A 20,891-nucleotide genomic window follows, 5' to 3' on the forward strand; every position below is an offset into this window, starting at 1 on the left:
GTACGCTGATACTGGCCCTTATTGTGAGAAAGAGAGTTGTCTGGTCTGCAACAGTTGTGTAGAAGTTTTTTGTCTCCAGATCGGGGGAATGTTGTTGTTGTTGTTCAGTCGCACAGTCGAGTCCGACTCTTTGCGACCCCATGGACCAGATCACGCCAGGCCTTCCTGTCTTCCGCCGTCCTCTGAAGTTGGCTCAATTTCATGTTCGTTGCATCTATGACACTGTCTAACCATCTCATCCTTTGCCGTCCCCATCTTCTTTGACCTTCAATCTTTCCCAGCATAAAGGGGGAATAATGTTTTACAAATGGGGTCAACCTGTTCTTTGCGCTGAAATGCTTCTCTTATATCACAGATCTATAGTGCAAGCCCAAGAAGAGTTATATCCTTCTAAGTCCATTGAAGGTAATGTTGGCTCAGAACAGTGTATGTCTGCTTAGGGTTGCACCGTTAGCTATGCATCTCAGTGAGATAAACAGGTGACAGCAGGCATCATTTCTGGTTCCTCTATGCAACTGCATAACTGTACTTGGCACAAATGCTTTACGATCCCTCTCTCCCCTTGTCTTTAAACCAAGACCTCAAAAATATCCTAGCACAACACATTCTTCCAAGGCACTGAGTGCATGCTTCAAATATGAAGAAGAAATATTTTGGAGTGGCACAAACAATGTAAGAAAACACACAGATTCCAGCCACAAAACTTTTCTTTTTCATTTTAAAGGCTATTTAAATGCCTTCTTCCACAATCAAAGGCCATAAATTTCAGAACTGACTCTGGTGAGGGAGCACGCATCATAATTGAAGAAAATCATTTCTAATTTTCTACTGCTGCATTACCAATAAACTCTGCAGTCCAACCTAATGAATCAATCCAATCTGAGAACTATTTGTTCTGTATGTATGCTCTGCTAGTTAAGGGAAGATTGATTCCAAATGCACAATATATAATGCCTTGGCTGTTTTTCCATTGCATTCCATTGATCAGCATTTTCTTTAGATTATACTTCTTCCAAGCAAACTCTGTGTTTACATACAAGCGAATCCAATTCTTTTTTTCATTATTTAGAGGGCTAATTTTTCCTCTGTAGCGTTCGTTTAGAACATGAAATAATAACCCGTTGCCTTGCATGTTGCAATCCTTATTTTATGCTGGCAAATGCCAAGACACACTTTCGTGTCCTCCTGCTACAAAAACTCTCTTGCAGTGGGGCAGCCTCACAGATCCTGAGAAACTATCTGAAGAGAGGCATTCCTTAGCATTGAGAAAGGTATACATTTGGCACATTCACTTGGAAGCCTGTTAAGCATTGGCAACAACAGGGATCAGCACAGGAAGACAGCCTAGTATATCTGTCATGATATTCCTTGTGAAACATGACAAATTCACTGGGAAGGGTGGATAATAACAGCACCTTCTGTGACAAATAAATCATTAGGCGCCCTTCAAAAACAATAGATGGCTTTGGGGAAAAAAGGTTTTTCAAACTGGAAAATGTGCCCCTTTCTGGCAAAAGCAATTGCATTAATAACAACAACAAATAATAATATGACAGACTTTATGGATAAACCTTTGCAGTGCCAACCTAAGTTCTCCCCTACCTGAAGTCCCCTTATTTTCTTTCGAAGTCAAACTCGTGATTGGGTAAGTGAATCAGCAATTAGAAAGTGATCGTTTAAGGGATCTTATTATTTCAAGGCCAGTTTGGAAGTGATAAATCTTGGGAAACTCCAAAAGGAAGTGTGATTTAAAGTGTGATTTCCGCACTCACACGCACACCAATTACAGCAACGGAAGCGAGAAATCATAGATTCATTTAAAATAAGGAGGGGGGGGGAGCGAGAGCGGGAGACCTCCGTGGAAGCTGGCAGAGGAAAGGAGAGCAAAAGGACCTAATTATGTTTCCTTTCTCTCTCTCTCTCTCTTTTTATATTCTCTCTGACCAGCGTATAAACTGCTTTTGCAGGGTCGGTCTGCGCTACATATTCTTTCCAATCCCACCTCCCCTTTCTTTAGAGGGGGGAGCGAGAAAGAGAGAGAGAGAGTCAGGAAAGCAACAAGCACCAGGTGGCTCTTAAGTACTCACTGCCAAAAAAATAAAATAAAAATCCTTCTCTAGAAAACAAGTTAAAAAGAGAGAGAGAGAGAGAGAAAAGGAGGCGGAGGAGGGGGGCTCCCTAGAGGGGATTGGCTGAGCCTGGAAGACAGGGAAATTAGTAAAGCATGAGTCTCCAAGCCATGCTGGTGGCCAGCAGATCATTGCAGAAGAACTGCGAGAGGAGCAATTAGCTGCGTTGCTGCTGCTGTTGTAGGAGAGGAAGGGGTGGGGGTGGGGGAAAGGGCAGATCCTGGAGGCTCTCGCTCTCTCCCAGCAGGCGCTTGCTCGCTGCAACTCGCAAAAGGGTTTCAGATGTCCCAGCGCCGCTGCTTGACCCCCTGCAAATAAAACCTGCCCACCAGAGGCACGTCTCACCTCTCGGGTTTGTAATCTCTAGCATTTAGGATACGGCTTCCAACCTGTTGGGAACCTGAAGGGGGCGGGTTGCTCGGTTTCGCTGTCTCCCCCACTTTTTTTTTTTTTTTAAAAATATCTATCTTGAATATATAGAGGTTTATTTCTAGAGGATTCCGAGAGGAAGAGGAGCAACGTTTTCCTGTCACTCGCTGGACCCGTGGTTCTCGCCTCTTAAGGTGCAGAAGCAATAGGGTGATTCCCCCTCCGTCTGCTCTCATACCCCCCCCAGATCTTTTTTTTTGGGGGGGGGGGGGTTGTCTTCATGTTGTTGTTCACTCTCCTGTCATCTCTCTCTCTCTTTTCAGACTTTCCTGCCTCGAGGATGGTGCAGCCGGCAGTGCGGAGGAGAGAGAACTGATCTCGTCCCCGAAACAGGAGTTTTTTTTGGGGGGGGGGGATCTGCAAAGCAACAGACGGTTCCCGTCCGCCCAGAAAACTGTAACTTTTTTCTTCTTGACTTGAAGGATTAATAAAGGCACAGGAGAGAGCCGGCAACCCAGAGGGAAAGGGGGTGGGGGAGCCGCCGTCTTCTGGAGCGCTTGGCCCCCTGCGGCATGGATGTCGGCGCCGTCCCTTCAGGCCAGATCACAGCTCCGCGGGCGTTAAGCGGGCGCGCACCCCCTCAGCTGCCCCCTCGCCTCTCCCCGCGGCTCACCCTTCCAGTATGTTTCTTTTCATGAGGCACTCTCCAGCGCCCAGAGCTTCAGGACAATGTGCAAATGGAGACTGACACAGGGTGCCGCCGCCGCCTTCGCCCACCTGCCTGCCTCCTCCTCCTCTTCCTCCTTCTCCTGCGGTTGCTGCTGTTTCGTGGTGCTCCTCTTCTGGATGTCCGCGCTGGCTTTGCCCTGCCATGAGCCCGGCCGGGACACGCCGCTCCCCAAGGCCACTAACTCTTCCTCGTCGTCTTCCGCCTCCTCTCCTGCCAGCGCCGGGAGACACGTGCGGAGCTACTATCACCTCAGCGGAGACGTGCACTGGAGGAAGCTCTATTCCTACAACAAGTTCTTCCTTCGGATTGAGCCGAACGGGAAAGTCAGCGGCACCAAGAGCCAAGACTGCCCGGACAGTGAGTAGAACCGTTACTTTCTCGCGTCGCCTTCCTGCGAAAGACTTACAAGGGGCTGCCTAGGCTTTGCCCAGTGCCTGAGGTGGGGGGGCGCTCTGCTTATGCCCAGAGGCACCGCCGCCTGTCGTGGAATTTCGCGCACATCCCGGAAGCTTGAGTACTGGGATGGGTGACTTCTGTCTCGAAATGAAATTTTACAGAACCCCTAATTCGCCCCGCCTCCCTCAGTATCTGCCTGGTCTCCACTCCAATGAAGTTTTGCACAAATTCCTTTGCGACCACTTTAATTTGTTGGGCAATTGGGGGTGGGGGGTGGGCGGGGGGGGGTGTCCCAGTGCAATCCTGTGCTCTCCAGTGCAGCCCTATATAGAGTTACTCCAGTCTGAGCCCTGGGAAATAAATGAGTTTAGGCTGGCCTTCTTCCTTGGACTGTACTATTTGAAACTGCTGGTCCTTGCAGTCATTTTTTTTTTTTTGGAGGGAGAGGGTGAAATGAACAGGGAGTATTGCATCTCCCCACCCCCCCTGCTATGTCCAAAGCATCACTTCTGCAAATGCAAATCTGTGGTGTATTTATTCTGGCTTGAATCAAGCACCCAGGATAGGAGGGAGAAAATGGGTTGGGAAGGCAGGAAGAGTGAAGTTGCCAGTTGCTTAATTTCAGGCTCTTATGGTATCTGGTTTGTGCAAACTTGAACTCAAAAGCAGTGTGTCTCATGTTGGTTCTTGAAGATGTGTCAGATCAGCAGGTCAGGAGCATTGGGGAAACTCTTAGAGTGCCTTGACCTGAAGAAATATACTTGCAAAAGATATGATTTTGAAGTTTGGAGCAATCCTTTAAAAAAAGGGTGTGTGTGTGGGGGGGAGGCAACTGGCTGAAAGTCCTCGCTTCTCCCCGTAGACTCACCCTCTGCGCTAAAAAGACAGGTTTCCCCTTTTATCTTTTTTCCTCTCCCTATTTTGCTAGCTTAATGGCTGGCCACTCATGAAGTCTTAACATTTTAAAACACAGGCATGTGCTTCTTGCATCCCTGGTCTTTAATCCTGTCTTCATGGTCTGCATTGTCAAATAACACATATATGCTGCTTTAGTGGTGTTCTGTCAGACCCCCCCCCCCCCCCCCCCCCGGCTAAGGGGTCTCATGTTGCAGCCCTGAGAGAGCCTTGTAAACATCTGGGGCTACATCCAGTCACCCAGACCTCACACACATCTCTCTGTCCCCCCTTTTTCTCTTTAAAAAAGAGAGAGAGAGGGTCGATATATAATATATGTAAAGTAAAAGTCATGTTTGACTTTTTTTCATGGGCAGAATTGGGGAACTGTAGCCTTCAAGTCACTTTTCTTCGCCTGCACAGTCTCAGTATAAGTAACTGCAGTAAATCACAGGCTCTTTCATTGTAATTTTAAGTGACTCCATCCTTGCAAGACAAAGGGGGGGGGGGAGAGAGACCTAGCTGGTTGGGTGATTTGCAGTGCAGTCCTGACCAGAATTACCACCCTTTCAAGTCAAGTGAAGTCCATGGGCTTACAAGAGTGTAAAGGCTTAGCAACAGCACTGTTAGCCCCCATGTGTTTCATATGTTTGAATAAGCTGGTTGAATTGCTGCTAGCTGTTCTCTGGGATGCAGGTAGCTTTTTGTTTCATTTCTTATCATGTTTAAACTCTGTTTTTGCGTTAAGAAGCTCCGGTTGGCAGACCTTGAGGTTTTCCTCACATTATGTTCCGAAACAATATCCCCATAAGGGATGTAAGGTAAGTTAGGGTCAGATACAGAGATTGGCCTTAATCATTTTACCTCACAGTTTATTTACACTCAGGTCTCCTGTATTGGGGCTGAAGAAATATTTAAAGGCATACCCCCCCCCATGGCTCCCAGTGTAGGATTCGAATTTGTGACCTCCATGTGTGTGAGCTAAAAAGGAAATATCCTGCTACACTGATCACCCACTCTAGGAACTGTGGAAAGTACTGAATCTTAAAGAAAACAAACTGTCTGTTTATGTGTAGCTGGTTAAAACAGCTGAACTTTAACGATGTTGAGTTCTTGCATGGTGGCCCGTTTAGTACACCTGACTCTGTATTCTCTGCTCATGTGGCCTGGTATCAGTTATCATACGTTGATCTGTGCTGTACATGATCTGTTAAGGAGCTACTATATTCCTGATGTTGATTTTACGTTTTTGTGAAAAATGGAGACGCAGTCTTACAACAAAGATTTTTCTGGGGTACCTGTTTCATGGATTGCAGTAGAAACAAGACCATTTTAAAAACATAACTGGTATGGTGTAGAGGACACCCTTGGACCTGGGAGACTTGGGATCAAATATTTGCTTGGGCAACAAAGTTTGCTGGGGAAGTTGCGGGCTGAAGATTTTTCTCAGCTGAACCTACTTTGCAGGGTTGTGATGAAGAAACGAACTGGATAACCACCTTTCATCTCTGTCTTCTTTGTGAAAGACGTGGCTACACATTGTGTTGGTACCTAGATTTTAGAGGCTGTCAAGGCAGCCTGGTGTGGGCCCCCTTAACCTAACGTATATGAGGTTTAGCAAATTCAAGATTCCCTTGAGTTGCATTTGGCACTCTTGGGGGTTCCGTATAGAGACAGTGACATGGTGTTCTCCCCCCCCCCCCCCCCCCGGATCTACCTAGTCCCAGCTGTGCATCCTTTTTTGTTGTAGAGTGGTCCCCTTGTTACAAAGGGGGGGGGGTAGAACTACATGCATACTGAGTGTTCCATATGTCAACTGTGACATATGACGCAGGCCTCTGTTATTGGTTCCTGTTACCCTTATTCGGTTTGCTGTATTCCAGCACAGAGCTGGCTGCTGTTTCTGTGGAAAGTGCAGGTTTTTGGAGTTGTGCCTGCTTTCCCCTTTTTGTAGGATTTTCCCTGGGGTATTTTAGTTTTATCCTAAAGTTGTTGCTGTCTGTTGTCACCTTATGCTAGAAGTAAGCTGCAGGTCTCCTGATAAGTCCCCCCCCCTCTTTTATCATGGTATTAAGATTTGGGTTTAACCTTCCAGAGCTGAATGGAACCAACTTGGCTTCGCTTAATACATGCATTGTTCAGGTATGGTATTCAGTTGCTGCAAGATAGTGCTTTTCTTCTAACATATTAGACACATACATAGAGGATGCTGTTAGTCATGATAGTTAAATTGAATCTTCATCTCTGAGTACCAGTGCTGGGGTGGACTGTCAAATTCATGCCCTGCTTGGGAGATTTCCAGAGACTGGCCACTCTTGAGGATAAGATAATGTTGGCTTAGATATCACTTCAGTGTGATCCAGCATGCAGTTCTGGTGCTCTTTGTTTTTCATGAATTATTTCTAGGGAGAAAGGCTTGGACTAGTTTACGAATAAATGTAGCAACCTGTTGCGCCATCAGCCAAGAGGGAGTAAAAAGGTGCTTTGTTGTTATCAGTATTTCTGCTACAGTACTTCTGCAAAAAGAGTGTGGGAACAGGATTGCTTCTATTATTTTGCTTTTTTTAAAAACTGTGCTTTAACAGTGCGCCTACCATGCAGAAACTGAAGTTACTTCTATCATGGAAATAAAGTAATGGAAAAAAAGTTTTACCTGTTAAACTTCTGTGTGTCAGACTGCTGGTAAAGGCATGGGAACAGGGCAAGTTTAAACTTTCAGGAGCTCCTCTGTGTGTGTATATATGAAATTTGCCATCAAGTTGCAGCTGACTTATGGCGACTCCATAGGGTTTTCTTGGTACGAGACATTCCGAGGTGGTTTGCCATTGCCTGCCTCTGCGGAACAACCCTGAACTTCCTTGGTGATCTCCTGTTCAGGTACTAACCAGGGCCAACCCTGCTTAGCTTCCGAGATCTGATGAGGTTCGGCTAGCCTGGGCCACCCAGGCCAGGGTGGAGCACCAATGCAAGAATGTTATTTTTCATAAAAGGATTCATTCATCAGGTAGCCCCCCCCCCCGTCATGCTCAATGCTCAAACAAAATCTTTACAACAATATTGTAGGGAGGCCATAGCATGCATCCTCTTGTAGCCACATTGAAGTTCTTCACAAGGAGTCCCCATTTTATTCTCCAAATCACTATACTAAACAGCAGCTGTGTATTAAGACCAGCATAGCAGACTGTTCTTGGGAGCAGAACAGAAGGTACAATGTTATGTGTGGTTTCTACTGCCACCATCACACAGGCTATGGTTGTAGTACATAGCATAGAATTCCTGCATCTGCTTTGTGGGATTGGAGTTTTATCAGAATGAGAATGCAGCAAACCTTGGCTAGATATGTCTTTAGCTTGGCAGATAACTGTGAGGTTGGGATCATGGAGAGCTTCCGCCCCAAGATACAGAAGTCCAAGAGTCTATATGTTTCTACAGGAATCCATGCATTCATGAGAATGAGTACTGAGAACGGCATCGTAATTATGAATTTTCATCTTGCCATGCTTGGGGCTGATATAAGAGACAATTTGGGTACTTTCTCATTTTGGTACTATATCTGTTGGGTTTTCCAACAAGCATGGGCAGGTGATACTCCGGAAAGCATCTGTGCTTCTTGTGTGAGGCTGCAATGTGGTGGCAGGTGGAACAGGGTGGGATTGTACCTTAGGCTTAAATGATCTGTAACTCGTAGGTGCCTGACTCCACGTACCAAACCTCTCTTGATTTTGAGAAGTCAGCACAGGAAACAAAATATTTGCCTGCTCTGCTTCTCCAGCCTTTCTGGCCGTACTGCCAATACTGAACCCTGGTATGATCCTCTAAAGAAATATGCAGGGAAACTGGACAGTAGCAGATGGTGGACCATTGATTTTGGAGCCCATCTATATGGTATGTGCTTCCCGTGGAGTCCATTGCAAATGACGTTCCCGTGGCAGGTGCTTCTCATCCAATCCTACTATGAGACACAGTGATGCAGACTTTTCAGACAGGAGATGTGGAATGCTGCTTGGGGACACAGTACTGTCCATTGCCTGTCTGTACATCTGTGGGAAAGGGGCACACTGGACTTTCAGCCTCAGTGGCCAAAATGTCTTGCATTTTTCTTAAAGGTGAGTGTAGTGCAGAGCAGTGTACTGCGTTGATTACCAGGGTCTCCGTATAATCATTGTGAGCTCTTTCCGGTGACATAAGAGTACGTTCCATAGAGTGTTCCGTATGATAAGAACTGTGTGAAAGCTGTGCATGAGGCACATTGTAAAGAACAGACTGACCTTTGCAAGAAAAAGAATCCACTTGTACATTGGGGCTTTTTCAAAAAATGCTAATTTGTAGCCTCAGTCAGCTTGCTCTGAATATTCAGGGAAGAGTATGATCTTTTATTTTCATGCTCTTCCACAATTTAAAAGGCTCCTCCAAAGCAGCGACTGTAGGGCTAAAATAGGTTTGGACTCCTGAGTCTTTTCCCACAAAGCCAACTTGAAGCTTTGGAGAAGTGTTTTACGTTATGGAAGAGAAGGAAGGGTTAAAAAAAAAAGCCCTTTTCCCAGTGACCCTTTTCCTATCTTCCAAGCAGCAGCCTGGGGCTGTGAATTAACACATAAAGAACTGTGGTCTGGTTTGGCCCTCAGCCTCCCTTGGGAGGGATGAATGGGAAGTTACTGTAACTCTTGGGCTGTCTTGAGGTTTGTCAGTATATGGTACCTTGTTAAAGTGGTAGTCCGTTGTCTTGGTGACGTACATATTGCTTCATGATGCCTGACATTTGATGAGACTTTGCAGTCATTGAATTGTCTACTTGAGAGCCCTAATTTATTATACCTTTTTTGTCTGTGGCTGAGTTAGTAAGGATGTATTCACAAATAGGTGTGTTTGAAATACTTAGAATTTAAGTTCAGTTACAATCAGTGGGTAAGATCCAGTCACTACTAAGCAATTTAGGTTCCACTGATATTAGGGGAAAAGCTAGATTATGTCCACATCTCCAGGTTCCTGTGTTTCACTTTGCCGTTCTGTGTTTAGCACAAAGCTTGTCAGAAACTGAAATCAAGCTACCAGTAGTACTACGGTGCTCCAAATAGATAAAAAAATATATGGTTATACTAAATATTAATTTAGTATTAAAGTCTGACATCATCAACGGGAAAATGACTTTGCCATGCACAGTAAGTATAATTAATATAGCTAAGTACCTGTGCGAACCAGACAAAATTAAGCACAAACATTAAGCACACCTTTCCTAGAGTTCATTGAGAAGGTTAAAAAGTGTGTGTAGCTTGCCTTTTGAAAAACTTAACTTTGGTTGCATTGGGCACCATTCCCATCACTAAATTTCAATGGTTTTGGTTGAAATTTAACTTTTAAGAAAGTTAAGAAATTTCAAAGATGGATTTTTTAAAAAAAGATCCCTGGTAAAACAGCTAAAGAAGCTGTTCATATTCAGTTTAAAACAGCTTCCTTGTCAAAGCTTGAAAGAGATCAGCCCTGACAAAACATGTTAATTCAGAAGCAGGTTCCATTGAGGCTCAATTACATTTGGATGCCAATGTCCTATTTAAACTGGTACACTGCTTGCATGTGCCGTGCTAGTACACTAGGCATCTCTAACCATGGTGAGCATTCAGTTGGCACACTAACATTGTATATGTAGGAGCTGAAGGACCTGTTTAAATTAGTCTCAGGGCACGTGCAGTGCCATATGGGTAATTTATTCTTGCCTGCCTGGTGTTGCATTTTACTCTGAGCCTGAGCTCTTTTGGCCTTCCTTTCTAAGTAGGCTTAGGGTTGCAGAGAGTGACTCAGAATAAACAGCTGGATGGGAAGCTAACCAGGAATCACTTGCTAAGTAGCTTAAACAAGATTCATTTCAATAGCAGGTTAGGTCTATAAATTCTGTATATTAAGCACTAAATAAAGGTTTACTTTGGCAGATGTTTCCCAACTTGATTACATAGTGCTATTACCTCAGCCTTTCCTATACCTTTAAGATAATAGGAGTCGGGGGGTGAATGATGGCGGTACTGTCAAAAAGCCTGGGACAGCTTGCATAATTTAGCGGTGCTGGAGTATATCTGTCACTAGATACGGGTTGGGTGGAGTGGTTTTTGTTTTATTTTCTTTGCAGTGAGAGCTTTGCCCTGAAACTTATCCATTCGGCTCTCAGGCTTACCTCAGTGTTGCAGCTGCAAAGGGTCTTCTGAAAAAAAGCTGGGCCTGAGAAGCTGATTCCAGGAGTGAATAAAGCAGCTGTAAGTCTCTCCCTGGTGATGACTGCTAACATGTGTGAAATAACAGTCAAAGGGTAAGCGTTAGAGTACTGCTGGTTCAGCATTCCCCCAGAGAGTACCCAAGCAAGGTCTGGGGAGGAACTAACCCCACAGTAATGTGCAGAACTGAAAAAAAGGACCAGATTTGGGGTCATTTGGCATTCTTATATGGATGTGTATATAGAAAGGGAATGTTAATCCTCAGTAAGGCAACCATGCATTTCATCTTTTGGAATTAAGCTTTGAACGTTCCTTAGGAGTGTGTATACGAGGCATATGGCGTAAGGCTGTCGATCTAGATCAGTGATCCCCAATGTGGTGCCTCTGGGTGCTACAGCACCCACCAATCTGGTTCCTGGTGCCCAGTTCCCTCTTCCCCAAAGCATCTGTTTCACAAACCAAGGAGCCAATCCTGGCTTTCCTCCATCTCATTAGGACAAGAAGGTGAGGAAGACTCCCATTAATGTCTGTGGGAAACACCCTTTTGGGAACAGCTACTGTATCCTAACAGGACACTTGACTTGGGGTGGCCCAGGTCCCATGACAGCCATTTTGTGGTCAGCTGTGCCACTCAGCAGCTATTTTGTGGTGGTGTCCAGTGTCTGCTTTCAGAATCCCACAGGCTCAACAGATTTTGGGAACCCCTGATTTAGGTCAGTTTGGTCCCTCCGAGAAAGTCAGAACATGCTCGGCTCTTTTTCCATTGTGTCTTCACAACAATGTTTTGAAGTACATAGGTGGGTGGGGATTTGAACGTTGGTTTCTGCAGTCCTAGTCTTATATTGTAACCAAAGCATCACGGTAGCACTCATGCAAGTGCCATGAAGAATGCAACCCGTGCATACAAAGTTGCCTAAATCGAAAGTAACTGGAAATAATCTAGGAAGTCAATATAGGGTTTTTTGTTGTTTTGTTTTGCACGTTATATATGTAACAGAACAATAATAAGGAAAAGTCTCTTGGGGAGAAAATGTTAATGAACAATCTTTCCCTTCCTACCACTGTTGTATTGCAGCTAACGTCCCCTAAGCCAGTTGCAGGAGTCAATATACAACATTAAAAGCCTGGTTTGGTTGGGGGGTAAATCCCAAGGGATGGGGAAGAATTCAGCCCAATCATCCATGCACCTTTCTCCTGTCAAATTGTCCCCTTCCTAAGTCTGTTTTCTATAGAGGAATTGCTGTGAGTGTTAATGACATGCAGAGGTCTAGGGATCCCCAGCATGGTGCTCATAAGAACCATGGGACCTGCCAACAGCTTTTCTGGCATCCCCCCAAGTGTGTTAGAAATTAGGCAGGGCCATGTGGGCTTTTGCCCATCATGACTTCTGAATGTTCACTGGAGATTTTATTGGCTCTGCAGATATTTTAAATTGGCAATAGCTACCACCACAACACAAAGATCTTCAACTGTGTGACTGGAGGTAAAGTGCAGCAGCCATTTTGTGGCTGGCACCACTTCCTGTGACAGTCATTTTGTTGCAGCCATTTTGTGACTGTATCCACCATGTTGTGTCAGAATTCCAAAGGTGCTCACAGGCTCAAAAAGGTTGGGGACATCGATGCTAAAAAGCTCGGTAAATCTGTGTGCTATTACCTAATTTAAAGTAAACAGAAGTATATAGGTACCTGCAGAAGAAGCCTTGGTTTGTTGTTGACTTCAGTGTCTGATACATTGATGGTAAATGTTCCATTTCGAGTTCCATTGATCTGTTTAAAATTCAGAGGGAACTTTAGAAGTGATCACTTAGTTTCATTTGATTTTAAAGGTGGTTGTATATAAGTGGTGAGCTCTGCCTTTTTTACTGTGAGGAACCTCTTTTTCCATAAAATTGTCTGAGAAATACCTTGTGTGTGCCTTGAGATCACTGCTGGCATACAAAGAATTATTGATATTGTTCCTGATTTCCCTCCTAGTTCATATAGGGCACTGGCCACCTGTTGTTTCTTACCGTTATCCAGTATGTGATGAAGATGCAACTTAGGATACACCCGGTATTTCTTTATGAACATGCCTGTTGTAGGAGAACATTAATAGTGAATGGGGATGCTTTTGGATCCACACTTCTTTGGTTTTGGAGTTCCAAATTGCCTGATCTTGTTTCCTAAGCAGAATGTTATTCATGAGCATTTCTCCATTGCCCTTTTTATTATTTTCTAATTGTTTTGAGTGCTATGCTTGTGCAGTTTTTTTTAATGGCGTTTAGTTCTTTCCGTTCATATGTCTAAGACCCTAAGCAGAATAAAAAATGACTGACCTGTGTGTGTGTGCTGGGGAGTTGAAACTACTGAAATGGTTTCCGCATGATCATTTTAAAGGTTCCTTGGAGGATTGGTTTTGTATATTAAACAGTAATTGCTTTTCTTACACTAATCCTTCCCAGTGTTACTGGTTTTCATTCCCCCCCCCCCCTCCACCATAAGGGTTAGGGCATTTTGTTGACAGTTTTAAAAAATAGTTATTGGGAAAATCGGAAATTATGTCCTGCCTCCTAATAGATACTGCTGCTTCCGGAGTAGGGAAGCTGTATGCTTTTTATTATACCAACTGGTTTCTCGTTTAAGTCTCAGTTGTTCCTGGAGCTCAGCTTTATAATTTATAACCAGTGACTTACAACTCTGGGCATTTGGGATTTATGAATGCGGAAGGGATTGTATTCTTTGGTGTCTACATGACACTCTCCTGTTACCTTTACTAGTTCCCATAGGGCAGACCCTCTGCACAGATACTCACAGCTTTATCATAAATCTATTAAAATATACAGTTGTAAGGAGCCTTTGTCTTCATAAAACTGATTTATAGCCACCTGCTAGAAATGACTGTGAAAACATTTGGTAAGAATCACCCTGACAACCTAAGACGAAACTGACACAAAGGCCAAAGGAGCTAGAATGTCCCACACTATTTCAACAGGGCTAATCTTATGGATATTACTTGAATAAAGAGCGTTCTTCAGGAAAGGACTCTGGCGGCCATATTTGACCTAGAAAGAAGTAGCCAATTATTGCATTTATGTTGAAATTTACTCAGAAGTAAATCCCTAGAGTTCAGCAGAAGGTTCTGTTGAACACAGTGGGATTTAATTTGAGTATATGGATATAAGATGCAGCTGCAGGAGTGAAAATGGGCCAAATAGTTGTCATATATTTTAGAAGATCTCTGAAAGAAAGTGAGTTGTTTTTTCCTCCTGGTCCACTAAAAATGGGACAAACTCTTTCACAATAGTCTGTAAGATAAATTTCAGTCACACTAAAAATGGGATAAGACACGAACAAACTCACTATAGTCTGCGAGATAAATTTCTGTCAAACAATAGGAGGAAAGTAATAATGGATAAGTGAATAATGAATTCATCGATGGAGTAACAGCCATGTAATATAAGAACTCCATGGGTCTTTAGTCTGTTGGATGAAGGGTAGGTACATAAATACTCTAAATAACTAAGAATAAACCTGGGTTTGCCACTGAATATACATTCGACAGAGAACTGTGGTTTTCTCCAGGCTTAAGATCAGCCATGAGATGGGAACTGATCCAGATTGGGGCCATGAGAAAGGAAAGTTAGTTAATCTTTCCCTCTGTGCTGCTTTTCTCCAACATTTGCTCCCTTTCACAGCTGCTGTTTTATCTCTGGGGTAGGGGAGGGGACAGGTATCTGTATAATGCCTGTCTGTTTTCCCTCACAGGTGAAATAAGGCTTCCAGAGAGAGGGGGATGTGATTGAGTTGGGAAACTGAGAAGGCAAATGGGATAAGCCCTGGGTTACTTCTGAGGTAACACAGTTCTTCTGAGGACTTCTGAGGAAACACAGTTCTGGCTGCATAAAACTTCATAAACCAAACATATTGCAGGAAAGTGGTAGTGATGTCATATGGAGATTCTTGTAAATCCATCCTGAATTATGTATAGTGACATGACTATTGGTGTGGAATGGCCTTCCTACACTGTTTTGTAAAATAGAGCTACTGAGTTTTCAGCAGCCTGGCTGGCAAAATTCTTTAGGGTTGACAGGCTGAAAAGGATTCAGTCAATTGACCAGTCAGATATTGTCAAATAATGGTCAAGGATTTTTAAATCATAACATTTATTAAATCAACAGGGCAATGAATGTTACTCAGTTCTGGACTATATTTCTGATATTGATACTATGTTTCAATGCTTTAAAAATATTGGAAGCCTATTTGAGTATCTTTTTCAATGACAGATAAAATTCAGTATGGCACTTTAGTGGTTACCATGATCGTTAACCTTAAACTGCTGTGCAAGGATTGAAGAGAGGGTTGTCAGCTCTGAGTTGGGAAATACCTGGAGATTCTGGGGGTGGAGCCTGGTGAGGGAACTCAGCAGGATGATGTAATGCCATAGAGTCCGCCCTCCAAAGCAGCCATTTTCTCCAGGGGAACTGATCTTGGCCATCTGGAGCTCTGTTGTAATAGCAGGAGATCTCCAGGTGCCACCTGAAGGTTGGCGACCCTAATAGAAGATGTACATTTTAAAGCCTTTGCTGCTACAATATCTTCTACTGCCTTCATGTGTTCCTGGATCCAGAATGTGACAGCTTTTCCATCCCCCACCTTGACCAATTTTCTCCATTTACCTTGGCACCCACCAGACCATATAACTACCATCTTTTCATCTTTGGCTCCACTGTCTCTTCTTGGATACCCAAAACAGAAATATGTGCCATTTGTACTTGACACAATATGGATGTATTGTTGATAAAAATTTAGTGTGTGAGAAGCAGTCTTGAGCTTGGGTATGTCTGGCAGAGAAGGTGGTAATTGGGGGCAAGAATTGATATTTCTGGAACTTTAGTGTTTTTGAGAGTCACCTTTGGCAAAACCAGTTTGATCCTTTCTTCTGTATTACATTCTAGATATTCTTTTATAACCTAGAAAGAAAGAAATCAGCTAGACAGGGTGAATGAGGAAGGACAACCTTTTCATATGTAAACCAATATACAGCACCCCTGCCTCTCATTCTTCTGCATAGTGTGAGGTAGAAGAGCCAACCTTGGGTGGTTTCTTCTTCGTCTTTGATCTTCTGAAATAAAAGCAGCTCTTACTGTCATGTGCTAATTTTTTATTTTTTATTTCTATTTGTTTTATATTTTCATCTTGTTGGAATCCACCTCGAGGCTTTGGAATAAATTGGGATAACAGGCGTTCTGAGAAACATCTGATTTCCTCCCCTTCCCGAAGTTCAGATTATATAGCTGTCTCTCTATATATACATAACCAAAACAGGGGGTAAATCCAGTATTTCCATTTGACTCCTTAGTGGATGGAGTATTAAAACAAGGCTATATTTTTGGTGTAGGTATTTACTAAATGTGGTCCATGAAACAGGACACGCTTAAAATGTGACTTGAGTAATCCATTTTAAATAATGCTTTTACAGGCGTTCTTTGCTTTTAAACTGGGTCACTGGTGTTCTTTCTTTGAACACTCTGTTCTAATTGGAACAGTAAATCATTGAAGATGCTCAAAGTGGATTCCCTTGTATGGTGGACAACTGGACTGTGCCTTTTTACTACCCTTAACTTGTGCATTGCTTTCAGTTATTGCCTGTTTAGAGACATGGTGTCATTATGAAAGCATTGCCTTTTTCATAGTTCAGATAAGGCCACTTTCCTTCTGCATTTACTTGACAATAATCAATGCATTTAGGCATGGCTTTACATAAGTATTTGACCCAGGACATCTTTGGCAGTACTAGGAAAGGTTAAATCAGAATCATAGATTAAATAAAATGTATCCTAGTTTAGTGTGTCTTAATATACACATCTGCAAAAGAAAAATAACCACAGTTAGTTTGTTCTCTAGTGCGCCAGCCTAGGTCATGACCTCCCCCACACACCTATACACATGAAAGAAGTTCTCCTTATTCTGTTCCCATTGATTGCTCATGTTCTCCTTCTGTGTTTCCTCACCCAGAAGCTTCTGTTCTCTGTTAGCACTGCTTAGAGATGTGAAGGCTTGGAAATATTCCAGACTCCAGCGGAGCAGTAGTACTGGGGGGGGGGAATTGAGGGACAGTATGGGGGGGAAATGGAGGAAACCCTCTGGGGGGGAAAACTTATTATTACATCAGTAGAACTATGTTTCAGTTTGCAAGACCTGAGCAAGGCTGTCAAGGATATTTTGGAGGTAATTAATTCATAGGGTCACCATAAGTCGGAAGTGACTTGACGGCACTTAACGTACACACTTATGTTTGTTTGAACTGTAAAGTTTTTGAGTTATTTTCTATGGGGGGGGGAATCTTTGCCATTTCTACACTTTTTTCGAATCCCAAATTATATAACCTTTCTGATTTAAATTATCAGTGGTTTCTACTTTCACTCTTTGTCTTCTTTTTAACTGTTGGTGAAATCATGGTGCATATTCCAGAATACAGTTGGAATAATAGTATTTTTAATTCATAGAAATCAGATGACTATTTTGAGAATTATGGATAATCATCATATACCATTTCCACAGAAGAGCAAATCCCTGCATCCGTGTTCTTAAATAATGGAACTGTGCGAAAGTTGCTGCACAAAATTTTGCGTCCCCAGGAGTATATCCAAATGCTGTGCCCCCTTACCCTACATTTTCAGAATCCACTAATTCAGTGATTTTTCCCCCCTTCAGATCGTAACTTCACAGTTTTTGAGTGAGGAATTCTTGTATTCGAATTTATTTTCCTGCTGCGCTGCCATTTTTGTTGCGTTATCAGTGACGTGTGTTCACTCCACCACCTGCCCCCCCCGCCCCCCAGGTTGTCCCGGAGATATCTGCTATTTTTTATAAAACATAGTATTGGTTGCATTGGGATGTTGTAGTTACCAGGGTGGAGCTAAGGGACGCCTTTAAGTTAGGCTGTGGGATGACAGCAGCTATGGAGAAAAAGTTTCCCTTTGGCAGTTCCCAGAAGTCAAATATGTATTTGCTGTCCCCCCAACTTGGGCAAATTACTGTCTAGCAAACTCCAGATGGGAAGGCAAATGTGTGTTAGTGTTTCCCTTGGCAAGGTGGTCATCTGGAGCTCCCCCCCCCCATTACAGTACAGCAGCGTTAGAACGTAGGGACATAACTGGCAGTACCGTTTCATCCATGTGACTGGATTAAGAAGAAAGGACAGCGAAGGGAGAAACAAGTGTTTTCTATGCTACCAAGAATGCCTCTTCCAATCATAGTACATTGACCCTTTCAATCCCCTCCCCCCCATTTGGGCAAATGACTGTCTAGCAAGCTCCAGTCTGGGGCCAAAATCTAGAAAGAAACGGAGCCATTTGGTGCACTTAAGGATGCTTCGGATGATAGCCTTAGATGATTTAGGGCTGTGTTTACTTGGAGCTAAGTTTGTCCGCTGGGCATGTGTCGATTGCAAGTCGCAGCTTGCACAGTCACCCGGGGAGTTCATTGTGGGAGGCTGGAGATGGCCTGACCTTGCAATCAACCCGGAGGAGCCCAGAGGACCATCAACAAGAGCTGGGAGGTCAGAGGTGGGTTTGGGAGAGCTCTGGAACCAGGGGATGGAATGGAGAGAGGGTGCACTTGGCGTGATAGTGGTGAGTGTGTGTGTATTAAGCAAGCCTTTTTTTGACAATGCAATTGTGTTGTAACATCACCACGCATGCACAAAAAAATTAAGGCCACCATTAATGACAAAGTGCAAGTAACTGTGAATACATGCGGTGGGTATGAGTATGAAAAACTGAGACATAAAAGCCCTACTGTTGAAGGACTGCCCCAAAGTTGAATCTTGTACTATGGTATTTAAATGTTAAATGTTTTGTATGTTCACTGTTTTACAAAATAAAAAAATGTTATTTAAAACTTGTCGGTAAAGAGAGGTAAGCCTGTACTGCAGAAATGGTCATAGTCCCAGCTTTGATAGAGTTGGGCTTCTGTGTATGGGCACCTTTATTGCTTCCTCTCTCCTAAACCATATAAGAAATTTCATGATCATATGGATCAGTCAATTCAAGGAGTTGGGGGAGAGGGTGTGCTTTCTTGACAATAGCAAGTGGGCATGTTTGCTGATTGTTTGACTGGACTACATGCATTGCTGTGTACTCAGACATTTGGATCAGGGCCATACTGTTCAAATGAGTTTTGAAATGTGGACATATTGCCTAATTCAGTGGTTGCCAACTTTTTCTGATGTAAAACTTGCATATGTAAATGGCTGTGTAAGTCGAATGGATGTGTTCTGTTGAGCAGCACTTTTCGTGTAGCAACAAATAAGGATTCCTCCTTAGTTGTGTCACTTTGATGCATGTCTGTCTGTTAAATGTAAAGGGGATCTTTACAGGGGGCTGGCATGGGGCTACTTAGGGGTCTAAAAGGGCAATTTGGGAGTTCTGGTTTTGCTCCAGTTATCCAAGTAGTGACTTCTGGCTTTGGATGGTGGGGGAAAGATGTGAATGTGTATACATGTGAACTCGTTGGTAGCCAGTGCAGCAGGCCAAGACCTTCTCCTGATATTGCCCCTTAGCACTGGTATTCAGAAACTAACTGCCTCAGGATATGAAAGTTTAATAAAGAATACTCTTTGAGATTTCTTAGTATTTGCTCTTGATTGGTAGTAAAATAATTGTTCATTTTCTTTTAGGGCATATCTACATTTAGGGTTTCCATTGCTTATGGTGGGAGACCTCCAGCCAATTACAGCTGTTGCCCACTAATGCTCAGCCAATCAGTGGGTGGACACTGTGGCCAATGAGAAGGGCACGATCATCCTGGGGAGAAAAAGAAAAATAAGGCCTTAAGTACTTACAAGAAGTTCTGACCATAGAGTTCCTGACAATTCCTAGAGCAACCCGGAAGTGATGAGGGTAGCTCTAGCAATCACCAAAAAACTCTTGCTAATCTTACCATAGAGTTTCTGGCAATTGCTAGAACTACCCTTGTCACTTTAGGTCATAACTCTCAGAATTGCTAGGAAATCTGTGGTCAGACTTGCGGGTAAGTAGCCAAGGCCTTATTTTTCTCCCAGGACACTGCTCCCCCCCTCCCACTGGTTGCCAGGCAGTGCCTGGCAATCCTGTCTGTATTGCAGGCTTACACTGATTGAACGATTGTTCCATCTTTCCAGTGAGTCATGGGAAGTTTAGACTAAGAACAAAAAAATGTCAGCACCTGTTCAAACTATAAATCCCAGTATTTTTTGAGAGAAGCTGTGACAATTTGAAGCCACTTGATGTAAATGGGAGCTAGGTATCAAAGTAATGTGAATCCCAAATCACCTGGTTTTTTGGGGGAAAACCATCATTGGGCAGTTCCTGTCATTCTAAGCAATTATTTTATTTGTACTGGCCTGTTCAAGCTCATGTAGTCTCTGCAGTTCAAAATTCTCCACATTGCACAATATGATGGAGCTATCCTTAAATGTCAGCAGACTTAATGCAGTTTGTTACATAACATATTACTTTTAGGCATATATGCAACTGGGAGCTGCATGCATTCCTTATTCTTATATGAGTGTGCCACATAATACATAAATTTGACATAATCTGTCGTATTTTTATGGATACTTTAAAACATCTCTAGATACATATATATTTTTAAAAAATATATATGTAAGTCTCATATAATATATGGGAAGTATTTCTGCTTTCTGATCAAAGGGTCCCTGTTAGCCTAACAAAACAAAAATTAAGCTGATGAAGGCACAAAATAAATTTGTCCAGAGTCTCATTATGTGATAATGTTTATAACAGCCATATATGCTTGTTTCTATATGGGAAAACAGACTTGTGGTTTTCTGTTTTCCTTTGTTCATTTGATCACTCATTCACCGGTGGCCATCAGATAATGTATGTGTGAACTGTCCATTAACCACTAAAATGTAACAGCTGTTATAAATGCAAATGTACTGATAATGTCTTGTTGTCACAGTAGTACTCTTGTACTACTAAGTATTGTGAGTAGAAAGCACATGGGTCAAGAACTGCTCCGAATAGAGCAGAAATTGTCTTATCTTAAATGTACAAAGACTACAATGATTATATGCTTGAATTGGACTTGTGTAGGGTTTTCCCTCCCTGCTGTACTTCTATTATGTGAGAAACCGAAATCAGAAAAGTTGTTGATCTAAACCCTGTCCGGTTATGTCACTGTTAGA

The 20,891-nt window shown here is 43.1% G+C and overlaps 1 protein-coding gene across 2 annotated transcripts in view; it reads left to right on the plus strand.

The window, feature by feature from the left end:
• Positions 1 to 2,261: 2,261 nt before the first annotated feature.
• The window catches only part of FGF10 (fibroblast growth factor 10), a 117,825-nt gene continuing 99,195 nt past the window's right edge, over positions 2,262 to 20,891 (plus strand). Inside the window, exons 1-2 of one of the 2 annotated variants that reach the window (XM_015424470.1) lie at positions 2,262 to 2,481; positions 2,822 to 3,585. In XM_015424470.1, the coding sequence (XP_015279956.1) occupies positions 3,228 to 3,585 (358 nt within the window). In that variant the 5' untranslated portion in view covers positions 2,262 to 2,481; positions 2,822 to 3,227. The other variant, XM_015424468.1, reaches the window with a different exon arrangement.

Source organism: Gekko japonicus, unplaced genomic scaffold, assembly GCF_001447785.1.
Source record: "Gekko japonicus isolate JY-2015 unplaced genomic scaffold, Gekko_japonicus_V1.1 scaffold82, whole genome shotgun sequence".
NCBI lineage: Eukaryota > Metazoa > Chordata > Lepidosauria > Squamata > Gekkonidae > Gekko > Gekko japonicus.